The sequence below is a fragment of the Citrus sinensis genome, chromosome 3, assembly GCF_022201045.2.
Source record: "Citrus sinensis cultivar Valencia sweet orange chromosome 3, DVS_A1.0, whole genome shotgun sequence".
NCBI classification, from domain to species: Eukaryota; Viridiplantae; Streptophyta; class Magnoliopsida; order Sapindales; family Rutaceae; genus Citrus; species Citrus sinensis.
Genome location: NC_068558.1, coordinates 165,095 through 178,089, shown reverse-complemented (window position 1 = coordinate 178,089; position 12,995 = coordinate 165,095). Strand labels below are relative to the sequence as shown.

At 37.3% G+C, this 12,995-nt stretch overlaps 3 protein-coding genes across 3 annotated transcripts; 1 reads left to right on the top strand and 2 right to left on the bottom strand.

Annotated features, from left to right (window-relative positions):
* Window positions 1–1,066: 1,066 nt before the first annotated feature.
* LOC102620817 (uncharacterized) lies at window positions 1,067–2,974 on the bottom strand. The gene is made up of 6 exons (XM_052437934.1): window positions 2,664–2,974; window positions 2,281–2,415; window positions 2,151–2,193; window positions 1,514–1,570; window positions 1,299–1,413; window positions 1,067–1,197 (listed from the first exon to the last, which is right to left on the bottom strand). The coding sequence occupies exons 1-6, from the start codon at window positions 2,972–2,974 to the stop codon at window positions 1,067–1,069; spliced, it is 792 nt and encodes a 263-aa protein (XP_052293894.1).
* A 1,509-nt stretch (window positions 2,975–4,483) lies between these two features.
* Window positions 4,484–5,826, top strand: LOC107176843 (hypothetical protein). The gene has a single exon (XM_015529834.3). It carries the CDS (start codon window positions 4,926–4,928, stop codon window positions 5,445–5,447), a length of 522 nt encoding a protein of 173 aa, XP_015385320.1. The 5' UTR covers window positions 4,484–4,925; the 3' UTR covers window positions 5,448–5,826.
* Window positions 5,827–6,362: 536 nt separating this feature from the next.
* LOC102616679 (WAT1-related protein At3g30340) lies at window positions 6,363–9,316 on the bottom strand. Its single transcript, XM_006477439.4, has 6 exons — window positions 8,325–9,316; window positions 8,013–8,075; window positions 7,813–7,929; window positions 7,316–7,724; window positions 6,858–7,009; window positions 6,363–6,776 (listed from the first exon to the last, which is right to left on the bottom strand). Exons 1-6 carry the CDS (start codon window positions 8,504–8,506, stop codon window positions 6,608–6,610), a joined length of 1,092 nt encoding a protein of 363 aa, XP_006477502.2. The 5' UTR covers window positions 8,507–9,316; the 3' UTR covers window positions 6,363–6,607.
* Between the last annotated feature and the right edge of the window lie 3,679 nt (window positions 9,317–12,995).

The window sequence follows — 12,995 nt, the reverse complement described above, 5'->3', positions numbered from 1 at the left end:
TTTGCTTGCTCCTTTTAGCCAAACTCAAAAGGCAGCGACTTTCGCAGCCGACAAATTCAATTTCATTTCATATTTCTTTAGTTACCAAATTTATTTATTTATTTCTTCATTTATTATTTTTTTACTTTTTGGAAAACAAAAAAAAAGAAAGCATTCTTTCATAATTCAAAACAGAGTTTTCAAAGATTAGCTAATCGAAAACCCCAATTAACTTGTTCTACTACTACTATTCTTGTCAAAATTTTTTTTCACTTTTTACAAGATTTGATAAAAGGAGAAAGATTGCTAGACCAGTAAAATGTAGCCATCTCTAAACAAATATACTCTGCAGGCACGAGGCAGAGGCTGTTATAATTCCTAAAAAATTAAGCATGGAAATTTGACATTCCCCAAGCCCAATCTCCCCATGTCTTCACTGCAGTGTTTCCAAACACCAAAGGGCCACTTAGACCCTTGAAGAAATGATCGTTGAGTTTGATCTGGCTATGTCACCAGTAATGTCCTGATTCGACCTTTGATTTCCGTCACCTCCTCAACCTTAGGGCACTAAGTTTCATGGGGATGATATATATATATTTTTGGTTGGCATGAAATTTTTGAAACTTTTGTCCCTTTTGAGCTTTTATTTCAAAAAACTGAAACAAAAAATACGTTACGAGATCAAACTCACCATGTCCTAGCAATGATCAATTGAAAATATCTAATCTCATATGCTATTCCTTTGAAATGGCATGGGATGCATTCACATTGAAAGAAATAGCAATTATCAATTCAGTACACCTTTCACGGAGGAATGAAAAAAAAAAAAAGGAACTCACTCTGTACTCACGGAAGAGATGTGAGAAGCTATCCACATACCATATGGTACCTTCATGTCAAACTCTATAGCTTTTTAATACGTCCAAGAAATGATGTTCCAACATCCATCAAAGTGCACCAATGTCAGCAGTAACCAACAACGATGCGCTCATAAAACAACAAATACTACTAAGATGAACATTTATAGACTGGTTGATGGATTATAACTTCACTTCTGAGTTCTAAATTTCATTATATACAGATTTGCCTATAATGCAGGATGGTATCCAAGGTTTACATTTGTTTCTACCCTTTGCACAACTCTCCTCAAACTCCACTCACGGCAAAATTCCAAGGCAAGTCGAAGTGCAGTTCCAAGTCCAAGCACAACAATGACACCTGACAATGTATCTCAGGTTCAGCGTCATCTTGCATGTTGGGAACAAAAAAGAAGCAGGATTGCATATGGACAGGACACACTCCAAGTTTAAATAGCGTACCTATGATAATATTAACTGGCAGAGCAGAGACACCAAGGGTTATTGAAATCAACACATCCAAGAGGAGTCCACCGATTAGGATCGAGAATGCCACCCAAAGTGGACTAAAGCATCCCTGTTACACTGATGACTCAATGTTAAACCAAAGCAAAGAACATCATTACATGATATGATTACAAAAATGATCCAGTAAATTGGCCACAATTAGACCCTACCCTTTCACGATCTTGTGATCTGAAGGTTGGGTCAATACTCCATACCAAGTAATTTGTCTGCTACATGAATCATGAGAAAATTAAAATTTATACAAACTCGTATCAAAACCAAGTTCATAGTTTCTTGTACCAATTGGTGCCCTTGCAATCCAGTAATCTTATTTATCACTAATAAAGTTATAAATGGGCAGTGTTATTCAATACACAATTCTCCACATCTGCGTCCAGACTTGACAGTAACTTGTGGGCTTAGGCCATGATGTACCTAGATAAAAACATAAACCTACGAGGGTATGCTAATGGATCCACAACACAAACTCATGGCAAATCCAGCTCCAGACTTAAAAAGAAAATACAATAGCCGGAAAGAATTGTAAGACAATACAAAAAATTCGGGTTTAGATACAAAAGAAAAAGAAGTCAGACAGCATCGATAGGTTACAACTTTTACTTAATCAGTTTTAACGGTCAGAGCAATGAAAGATTGGGATTTTGAGGCTGTGAAAACAGAAAAGCGAGTTATCAACAAAATCTATAGAGACCATATCGAAAAGCATCAGATACAAAATGCCATATTGCCATCCATGCATTAAGCTAATATAATCATGAACAAAGGCAGATGATTGGTAATACTTACACTTGGTTGGGACTCTGGAGTTGGTACATTTACAGCAACCTGTCTGCAGAAAAACAAAAACCAATCATTTCATGATATTTTGGAAACGAAGCTAAGATTATACCGTCGATGAATTTTGCAAAATGATTACTGGCATATCTCACATTTGTTTGATCCTTTTGTGCGAAACCAAGTGTTTATGCAAGTGCGGTGGGCTTTCGCAAGGCCACCGCGACATTGGCATCCAAGATCTATCAGAACCTCTTCCTTATCTTGCTGACACACTCTGAAAAGCAACATCAAAAAAAGAAAAAAAAGAAAAAAAAAGCTGTCCTCAGTTATCTGGAAGGAAATATAATCGTATTAAAATAAAAAAAGTTGAATTATGAGTTATAGGTTTGGTCGAGCATATCCTGGCTAATATCGATCAACCACTCACAACTTTTAACAGCAGTGGAAATCACAAAAATATACTAAAGTAGAAACTAATATTAAAATTTGGGGCAACACTATGGAGTAGAGAATGAGAAATACCTGCATTGTTCATGAGAGCTGGCAGTCCGCGACAGGATATCCTTCTTTGGGGGTTCGCCCTTTGAAGAGTTAGATTTGTCACTGCCATTGGGTTCAATATGAGATTCTCCATTAGAAATCACAATGGTAGGTAAGCGTAAGGATGAATTGGCGTCGTCGGTAGAATTATCAACTTCTTGTTCGTTCCCCTGCTTTTCAAGGTCTCGTTCGTCGCTGCTTCCACCATTCTGCATCTGGTTCAACTTTCGAATCAATTCACCCAAAAACCCCACCGTAATTAGTTGTAATCCTCCAATAACATCAACATTCATTTATTTATAAATTCATAATCATTTTCGTCTTCGAGAAGCTCATGCTCACAACATATGTATGTGTGTGTGTGTGTGTGTGTGTGTGTGTGTGTGTGTGTATTAAAACACTGAATGAATTAATCAATTGAGTAAGATAAATAAAATCATGTACCTGATGAATGCGTCGGTTTAATCAACTGTGCAGTGCAGGGGCTTTGATAATGATTTCCTTTTAATTTTACTAATTCGGTTTCTATTATCTCGATAATATAATCGTAAAATTTAATTATTATACTCTGTTCTCAAAGTGATGCGACGCCTACACTGACTGGGCCGCTTCTATCACCTTCGGGCTTTGGTGCTTATTACTACTCTGTTTTTCTAAATTCTAATTCTGTTGCCCTTCATCTTTTACCGTATAAAATAATTTATACATAAATCTTTTATTTTCTCTTTTATTTAAAAATCAAATATGAGGGTTTTAGCAGTTTCAAAATCAATTTACGCCCCATTTGAAATTAAAATTAAAATTAAAACGCTATAGTATACTTATTTCATATATTTTAATGAAAATAATTTTGTTACACTTTTTAAAATATGAGTAGAAAATTAATTTTTGATAAAAACCATAGTCCATCTCACATTTTTTAAAAAATTCCTACTATAATATAATTTTGATATATAAAAAATTAAAACAAATGTCTATTTTGTTCATCATATAAAACTTTTGTAATAAATTTACTACATAAAGGTACTTTGTTTTTTAAAATTTATGGTAATCACAATAATATTTTTATTAAATACTAAATTATTTTTTAACCAGCCGCTTACTTTATCTATACAGTAAAAATAATTTATTTTATCAGTTATCATAATCTTAAATTAACACTTAATTACTTAAAAAATGAGATTCTAGTGATATTATTTATAAAAAAAAAAGAAAATATGACAAAATAAATATAATAATTTATTTATTTTTTTAAATGTAGATGACAGATATAAATAAATTTAGTTAGTTAAGGGAAGAGATTCGGATGATATTTTAAAATAAATTCTTAAAAAAACTCGAATCTTCAATCTTGAATTTTAGCCGAACAGGGACTGGCCGACTTTTTTTTTTTTTTTTAAATCATTCGCTGCGGTTTTAGTTCACTTTCACCTGACAGTTACAGTGAAACCACCTTCATTAATTAATATTGGACTCTGTAAATAAAGCCAATGGACTGCGCCTTACCACCCACTCCAGCTGTCCAACTCCAACGTACACCCCGAACCCCACTCGCATGGAAACATTATTTTAGTTTCACAATAAAAAAGGAAGAGCTGCCGTCAGACGTCAACCCATTGCGCCCACACCATATACAGCGCCAGCGTGTTCACTCTTTCCCCTTTCCTGTTTGAACTAATTGATCAGGCCAACCATACGGGCAGTGACAAAACAGATCATCATTCAATAAAGATTTTTAGATTCCCCCTTCTTTTGCTTAGACAGAAAGAATATATCACCAAGTCTCTCTTAGGTCTCATCATATCAAACACAATACACCCACTACTCAGGAACAAATATATGGCCGTCTTTGTGTTGATTGTTAGTCGGGCTCGAAAGCCCCACACTCAAGCCAGCATTTGAGTGAGTGGAATGATTCTTTGCCATGACAAGTGTTACAAATGTAATAGAGATGCAGGGAGAGTGTAGCTCACAAAAGCAATTTATCAAATCACGTAAATGTTGAATATGAGATGAAAACCCCTTGTCAAGTGATCCTCCTCTTTTAAGCTGGAATAAATTAAAATCCTTGCATTGCCATCCAAGGCAAGGCAAGGCAAGGCACCACCACCACCACCTTTATTCTCTCGTTTCTCAACAAACAGTAAGCTCTTAGCTATTCCTATTTATATCCCAACTCCAATTTCCCCAACAACAAGCGCACATTTCGTCTCTCATTTTTTTTTATAAAACTAGTAAAACACCATGCTTTCTGAGACAACGAAGCCCAGTCACGGTCACTCTCAGGCACCAACTGAAGAAGAGAGGCATAAGAATTATAAAGAGCTCGATCGCGAAATCAGAAACATGGTCAATGCAATAACCGGGCGCGTTACTGATCATCATCATAAGCCTGGTTCTTCAAGCCTGCTCCACCATGAAGAGGACGATCATGAAGATGGTGTCAGAATCGTTACGCTTGCGGGAAGCAACACCGGTGCCACCATGCGAACCGAGCTAACGTCGGATGATAAGCTCAATCCTCATGGTCATGGTGAGACAGAGCCTCAACATGAGCCGCTGAGTAGCTATGTGAACAGCAATTTCCAAGCTGTTAATAACTCAATCATGCTGAGTAGCAGCTACAGCACCAATGATCCCGGTGTTCACTTGGACATCACTGATGTTTATGCCCACAAACCAGCTGACAAGCACGGAAAGAAGGCGAAGAAGAAAGATAAGGAAACTTTCAAGAGTGACCATCACACTGATCAGCATTCTGATTGACCTCATCTATGAGCGCCTAAAATATGCAAAAGCACCGACACACACACAGACATCGAACAAGTGCGCGTGCTCAACAACTACCGTCTTAATAGTTAGCTATATATACAATTATATATCTATATTCACATAATAATAAGTCTTTTGCACTACACTGCTTTTTTAATATTCCATCTCGTTTGCAAATTTCTTAATTTATGGTCAGCTGAGTGTATCTATCTATCTATAGCATTTGGAGGCTATACGTTTGTGTGTGTGTGTGTGTGTGTGTATTCCATTTAATTTATTATGTACTGTCTGTAGATGATGGTCAAGGTGTGTTTGTGTGTCTGCTCAATGGAGTGTTATGCTTAACAATAATAAATTCAAGTAGTTCAATTAAGCAACTTGTAACTGCCGTCAAACTGATGATCTGTGCTCGATCATTCAGATTTCTGCTCAATTCTATAATCTAAATATTTCTCATTTTTCCTAGCCAGATGGTTTGATTGCTCAAGTGTTTCCCCAATTACAGATCAACGATCAATATGCAGATTGTTGCTGTCGCAGGCTCTAACGTTTAGGTTGGGCTTCAAGGGAGCAATATTGCCAATCGTACCTCAATTAAACTTGAACCAGTCTCGAAATTCTACAACGTAAGCCTTGTGTTGGATAATAAATGCTACTCTCACTGTAATTTCTGCTCCATTATACCGTGTAATTCTGATTCCAATCTGCTTCTGTTTTATTATATATACTCTCTTCTCGCATTAACATTAAATTAAACTTCAATCTCATTCTTGATCAGTCACTTTTATGGCGACCATTACGTTTCAAACTGGAATATTAACGCACGGCTTCTTGATAAAGAAACTTTGATAGAGTTTCCTCGCATATGCACATGCCCGGTGCAGAAAAGTGACCATTTGCATAGGTCTAAGAATACCGAGTTTGCTTCACAATTAATTTATGAACTCCATTATTACGACCGAAGAGTACTGGGCAGACGTTGCAAGTTGCAGCCGTTAAAAAAAAGGAGGGAGAGTTCCTTAACTTTTATTTTTGTGGAAAGATTGAAAGAACTCGTTGGAATTTACAAAAAGAGTTTGTTGACGAACCATGCATATTGCATAAACTTTCAACTATAGTTGCTTGCATTTTAGAAAATATTAAGCTGCTTGATCTCAAGGACAATCTGCAGCAGCAGAGACAGTGATGACTGGCAACTGTGGCTCTTGTTCCTTGATATCTTCAGCTTCTTGAGTTACCTTTGATACACAATTCTGCATTTCTTTGTTCTTCCCCCACAAAAGAATGTACAATCCGATTATCACAGTAATTGATCCCAGCAGACTGTTCAGTAAAGTGTCAAAAGGATTGTAAATACAGGCAGTATCGATCAATGTTTGTTAATTGGTACAAACAAGAAATCACCTTCCAATATGAAGTCGCTCATGCAGAAGGGGAATATCAAACATTGCTGCCATTATCTGCACAAGGGGGCTAAATGCTGCAGTAAAGACAGGACCTTTCTTCTTGACACACCACGTCAATCCCACATAACACAAACCCGATCCCACGATTCCCTGCATAAACAGAGCTTTCGTTACATACAAACGACCAATTTTAAAACAGTGCATCACGATTTAATAAAACGAGACCATTTTACCTAGATTTCAATAAGTAGATGCAGAATTATCAGTTTGAACTGAAAAATAACAGTATCTCAACCATTTTTTTTTTTCTGTTTGTGACCTTTTTGTCGATAGCATTAGCCTAGTCCCCTACCTCTCATCACATTACAGCAAAAACTTCTGTACAAAGATCTGATCCTACTAGTGCACCCATGATATAATACTTTTGACTCATAAGACGGGAATAGTAATTCTTACAGCATAGAGAACTGATATAATTTCTATCTTCCCCTTGAAACTCCATGCAGAATGGTTCCTGTTAGTTGCCAAACACAAGATAGCCGCCTGAATGGCACCAAATAAGCTCAAAATGGCTGTGCTTGAATACTTACAGGGGTATCTCTTGCCTATATACGACTGAATAGGAAACCATGAAGCCCACAAGAGGGTTCCCACTGTCAAAGCTATAGTACCAAATGTCCATCTCTCAGTCTTTCTGGTGGGGTGCATATGCATAACATTGATTGCAGTTTCAGCTTGAGAGTATGAATGGTCAAACAAAGGCATTCCTTTGTAAAGAGTCAGCACCATAGCACCGCCAATGCACACCAGGGTGCCCACTACTTTAGCTTTTCCACTTATGCCTTTTATGTCCACAGTCTCTAGTCTGCAGTATGATTGAACAGATAAATTTAAAATTACTAATGCAGGGACTGCACAGGAATATAATCAAGAAGATAATTACTTATTCATACCCAAATGGTAGAGCTATTACGAATGTGATCACAGGAACCATGTTGATGAAGGCACATGCAAATGTTGCAGATGTGTATTGAATTCCAAGAAGGAAGAAGTATTGAGTCAGCGATGTCCTACAACAAAAAAGTACATCATTGGTGAGGCGCGAACAGATGAAAAATTAAAAAGGCTGTGTGAATATCACTATGTAACTAACCCGACAATCGCGCTGAAAAAGAGGCAAAACAAGATGCGAAGTGTGAGCTTCGGTCTACTATTCCTGCAAGCAAGTTTGTAACTTAAATGTCTAAATATGAAACATTGGCGATGAGGTACAGCTGATAAAAAGTTGTTCATCATAGTCATTGATTCAAGCATACAAAATAGCTAGCCGTTGAAATGCTTTCGACGCATAAAGAAGTCAAGCTTACCGACTCCGTCAAACAGTTATATGTGGAGGTGGAGCTTGGGTTAAGCTGGGGCACTTATTTAGAAAATGAGAATCAAAGCAACTTGAAGGAGTCACTACCTTTCCCAAAAATATCCGATTGGAGCTAACAAAATGGTAGCAACCAACAGCCGGCATGTGATAAAAACCAAATCATTCATCCCTTCTTCAAGGACTTTCTTAAGAAAAATATTCACAGTGGCAAAGCCAAACTCAACTGCTATCATTGCAATTAAAGGTTTCCATTCATTGCAGCTCTTCATCAGAACCACTCAGTTGACGGCTATCGATATAGCTAGCGAGGCCTCACCTGTCTCTTCCTTTCTTTCTGTCTATACGATAACTGACCTCAGACAAACATCATTTTGTAACTCTAAATAAATGGACTTCAGAATAAGTGGGCACAAAGCAAGATTAAATTCTTCAAATCACATCAATGCTTTAAGCAACCAACTTTGACAATAGTTTAATATTTATTCTCTTCTTTTTGCCTTCTTTTGATAGATACTTTTCAACAGATTGAGATTTTGTGGAATCGTTGTCGGGCCTGAGCATCGATGCCTGAGCTCATCCCAGAAGGTGGTTGATGCATGACGTTGGCCACAACTTCCATTTGCATGTCCTTCTAGACATTGATTGTTGGGCTTACGTTTCTCTATGCTAGAGTCAAGCTTTTTTTATTATCGATATAACCAGAAATGGGTCATAGGCAGGCCGCAGGCATCTTCCCCACTCTGCAGCACAGTACATAGCATCTAATACTTCATCTCTGAAACACAATGAGCAGTGCCCTCATATACTTTACAATCGGGAAAGAACAATGTGTCAAATCTTAATTACAATAAAACACAGCAGACTGGATACAGAATATTGAAAGCATTAGATGCTTCCCTGACATATTGAAATTAGTATTCATAATCCATTTTCAAACCATGTGACAAAGTTTCCTAACCAATGACGTTAACTCAATAAAGCTAGATCTCATATTCTTTCATAGCACATTCTTATCAGTGAACTTTCTATCTTATTGTCCAAGCTAGAAAATGTTCCGCTTGCTATTTTTTAACATTTTTTTTTTTGAAGTTAATCTAACAAATGGCAAAATTGTTAAAGCAGATAGGACCGGCAAGCGTGAATAAACACAATATTTATGTAAATTTATATTGCGTAGCTTTATCATTTTGTGCATTGTAATTACATGTAACTAATGTGTTTATTCACGCTTGCTGGTCCTATCTGCTTTAACAGCTACTTTTGCCAATAAATACATGTGTGTAAATTAATTTGACCAAGAACATGCCGACCAGATTTGACTAAGAGGTGCTCGTTTGATGCCATTTTAACTGGCACTGCTTGCCGAAATGATTAAGCTTGTAGACGATGGAGCAACTTTAATATTAAAGACTAGTCTTAACAATTGAGATGGTAATGCTCTTGGGCATTACAAAACTTAGATATCAAGTTTCAATGAATTTGATGTTTTGGGTTACATTTATGCAACTAATTAAGAGAACCAAAAAACATGAATCCATTCCATATGCCAAATAAAAAACAACTTCACAGTCCCTTTTCAAAAGCCTTCTGAATAGATATATATATATAAATATATCCGTAACTACCTTCAATTGGTCCCATGCCGGTGGTTATGTTGTGTATATATAGCATGGAATTGAATGAGATGTAAATCAATGGTTTCTGAAAAGGCAAAAGCGCAGCAGCCCATTCATTCACCCAGCTACTGCTGCTGGACATCAGTTTATTGTATATGTTGATCAATTATGCAAGAGTCAGAGGATCTACGATTTAATTTATATATAATTGTAATTAAGCATTCACCCTTAATTAGAGTTAGATAAAAGCAGTCCGGACAGTGCAGTGCCATTTGCAGGCCGCAGCAGCAACTTCAACGCTACCAGAAAGAAAGTGGCTACTCTTCCATACATTCTGACAGCACATTTGCAGCTCCAGTGATCCCATCAATTATGTATCTCATTCGAATTCATCACTACGAAACAAGAGAGAAGAGGGGCGTACTCTTCTTAATTGTCATTGGTTGAAGTGAAAAAAATTCGGAAGAGATGTGGAATAATCGAAGACTCCTCGTTCTATAGTACAAGTAATTTTTAACCTTTTTTCTTTTGGGGCAAGGCGACAGCTGACGTTAGTTATCGCATCTGCCTCCGGTTCCGGACAAAAATAACATGTTAAGAACAATGCTACTTTCTTGATAGCATCCGTGTCATTGAAATTAGAAATAAAATCTTTCTATCGGTTTTCTCAGCTGATTTGTTAGATCAAATTACCAAGTCTTGTTTCGCCTCTGGCTTGGACAAGTACATTTTGTCATCATCATCACATATTCCGCGGAGTTTGTAATTGGGTTGGGAACACCCATATGATAAGGATGCGGTTGCTATCATACAATACTGCACTGCTTAATCAGTCCCATTGCCACGGCCTTCTTCCTAGTCATCCACCGGAATATTATATTCTGCCAAATTTGTTCGTTGCTGTCTTTGTCGGTATTCTGGAATGGTCTCAACGAAACCATGATTATATTTAATTCCTTTTATTTGTACATAACAACTTTGAAGGAGTGCGGCAAAGCACCTGATCTATATTCTGTGTGCGAGAATATTTTCTCACCATATGTTACAAGTTTCTCAAATTTTTATATTAAACTTTATATGTTGGTAGCTTGTAAGAAATTCCAGTTAAATTTCCTGATAAATACTACCAGGTACGAAATAAATTGCAGTTTAATTTAAGAGTTACATATTCATTAAGTCATGGAGTGATCAGATTGAACATATATATATATATATATATCCATAGAGTGGCAACTGGCATCACTGCATCAACTTTATGACTTTAGGTTAATGATATGCTTTTATATTATTCTTCGAGTAGTGCTAGAGAGAGAGAAGCACGAGAGAAATACGAGAGAATTTTGCTCACTCTCTCTCTATCAATTTCTTCATTGTTTCTCTCATCTTTCTTTCGTTCTTCTCTACACCAAGCATTTTCCTTATTCTTCTACTGTTCTTTAACTTGCAGATAATTTTTGCGTAAGTTGGGGAAAATTAATCCGGGTTAAGATTCGATGTAAGAAAGAGATCAGAATTTGTGCTGTCAATCTTTAACAAGATGCAAGCTAGATGTTACAAATTAATTTTGCTCGATGAGCGAGAACATTACATACGGTGAATGCATGGCAAGTAAAAGATATGAAGCTTTCTTTACCAACAGATAACAGAAATCGGGAGATGGTTTAATTATAACTAAACCTGGAAAGAATAATTAGCAGCTAATATTGTTGGTACAGGTTGTGAATTAAACAAAGAGAAAGAAAAATAAAAAATAAATCAAAGGATTGCATGATCATATATAATTTTAAATTTGAATAATTAATTAGTGTGAAAACTCTGGCTTATATGTATATATATGTATATATAGATGATAGATCACCCTAGCACAGCGGAGAGGACATATAGATGAGAGGATCCCACGAGGCCGGCGTAGCAGCACTAGCAGTCCAAGCCTTGTTCTCAAAGTGCAAAAATTGTTGGTCGGATGAGCACACGCCTTCTGTCGTTGAACCATGAATCTGAGTCACAGGCATGCCCACCGACACTGTACTCATTTTGGCACTTTGGTAGTGATCGGAAAATGAGAAATCAACTGTTGTTGAGTTGCTAGTAAGCCCAGAAGAAACTGGCCAAGTTGATGCAGCAGTTGTAGTAGCAACAGAGGTAGAGGTAACCAAGGGAATATTCTCGGGACTGAGAGCACGGTTCATTTGTGTGGACCAAGATACTTCATATCCGGCCGTCGGTTCTGTAGTGGACCAAACCATGTTGGTTGTTGATGATGTTTGGGCAGGAGGAATATTAGGATGATGCCACTGGCACTGGAGGCCAACATTATAAGCATGACCAGCTGCTGCAACAACTTGATGATCCACGATAAGATGATGATCAACCTTACCCGCTGCAGCTACAGCAGCGGACCACCCTGATGAATTGATAATAGAACAATTATTGCTATTATTATTACCACTGACCAATAATAATCCAACCTCCTCACGAGGAGGAACAGCAACAATTGATGATGAGTTATTTGTACTAGTAGTAGCAGTATACGCAACACCACTAGTACTATTATTAGGAGGTTGAGGTTGAGTTTGGGGTTGGGGGAGCACCACTGCGGTCACAGTATTAGTACTGCCATCAAAATCAAATAACTTAGCCTTAAGTGCACCAAGAAGCCCATCAGCTTCATTCCCAGAGCCACACACTTGCTCAAACGAAAAGGGCTCGATATTATTGTTATTATTAATAATATCAGCCAGAAAACGATTATTGGAGTTTGATAATTGAGAGTGAGTCTGAGTCTGATCAGGCAATTCAAAGTTGGTGCGAGCGTTAGCACCCCGTAATGCACGAGCAGCATCATCATAGGCTCGTGCAGCTTCCTCAGCGGTGTCAAAAGTTCCAAGCCAGAGCCTCACTTTCTGCAATGAATCTTTGATCTCAGCCACCCATCTCCCCGATGGCCTCTGCCTAACTCCCACAAATCTGTGATGTCCCCTTGACGATGACTTCCTCCTTCCCCGTACATTATTTTCACCAACTGCTCCCATTATTTTTGAATTTGTTTTCTCTTATTATTGAATGAAATGAAACCATCCCACTTCTTCAGGCCCTGCTTTTCTTTTATATTTGTGGTGGTATCCTCTTCAATTGGTATCTT

What these genes read in the sequence shown, in the direction of transcription:
- LOC102620817 (XM_052437934.1), bottom strand. Translation starts at nt 2,974, where the DNA reads ATGAATGTTGATGTTATTGGAGGATTACAACTAATTACGGTGGGGTTT. An exon ending in GATCACAAGATCGTGAAAGG is followed by an intron (nt 1,414 to 1,513) that starts GTAGGGTCTAAT and finishes TCAGTGTAACAG; the next exon opens with GGATGCTTTAGTCCACTTTG. An exon ending in GCCAGTTAATATTATCATAG is followed by an intron (nt 1,198 to 1,298) that starts GTACGCTATTTA and finishes ATACATTGTCAG; the next exon opens with GTGTCATTGTTGTGCTTGGA.
- LOC107176843 (XM_015529834.3), top strand. Translation starts at nt 4,926, where the DNA reads ATGCTTTCTGAGACAACGAAGCCCAGTCACGGTCACTCTCAGGCACCA.
- LOC102616679 (XM_006477439.4), bottom strand. Translation starts at nt 8,506, where the DNA reads ATGAAGAGCTGCAATGAATGGAAACCTTTAATTGCAATGATAGCAGTT. An exon ending in ATCGGATATTTTTGGGAAAG is followed by an intron (nt 8,076 to 8,324) that starts GTAGTGACTCCT and finishes ACTTGCTTGCAG; the next exon opens with GAATAGTAGACCGAAGCTCA. An exon ending in GTAATAGCTCTACCATTTGG is followed by an intron (nt 7,725 to 7,812) that starts GTATGAATAAGT and finishes ATCATACTGCAG; the next exon opens with ACTAGAGACTGTGGACATAA.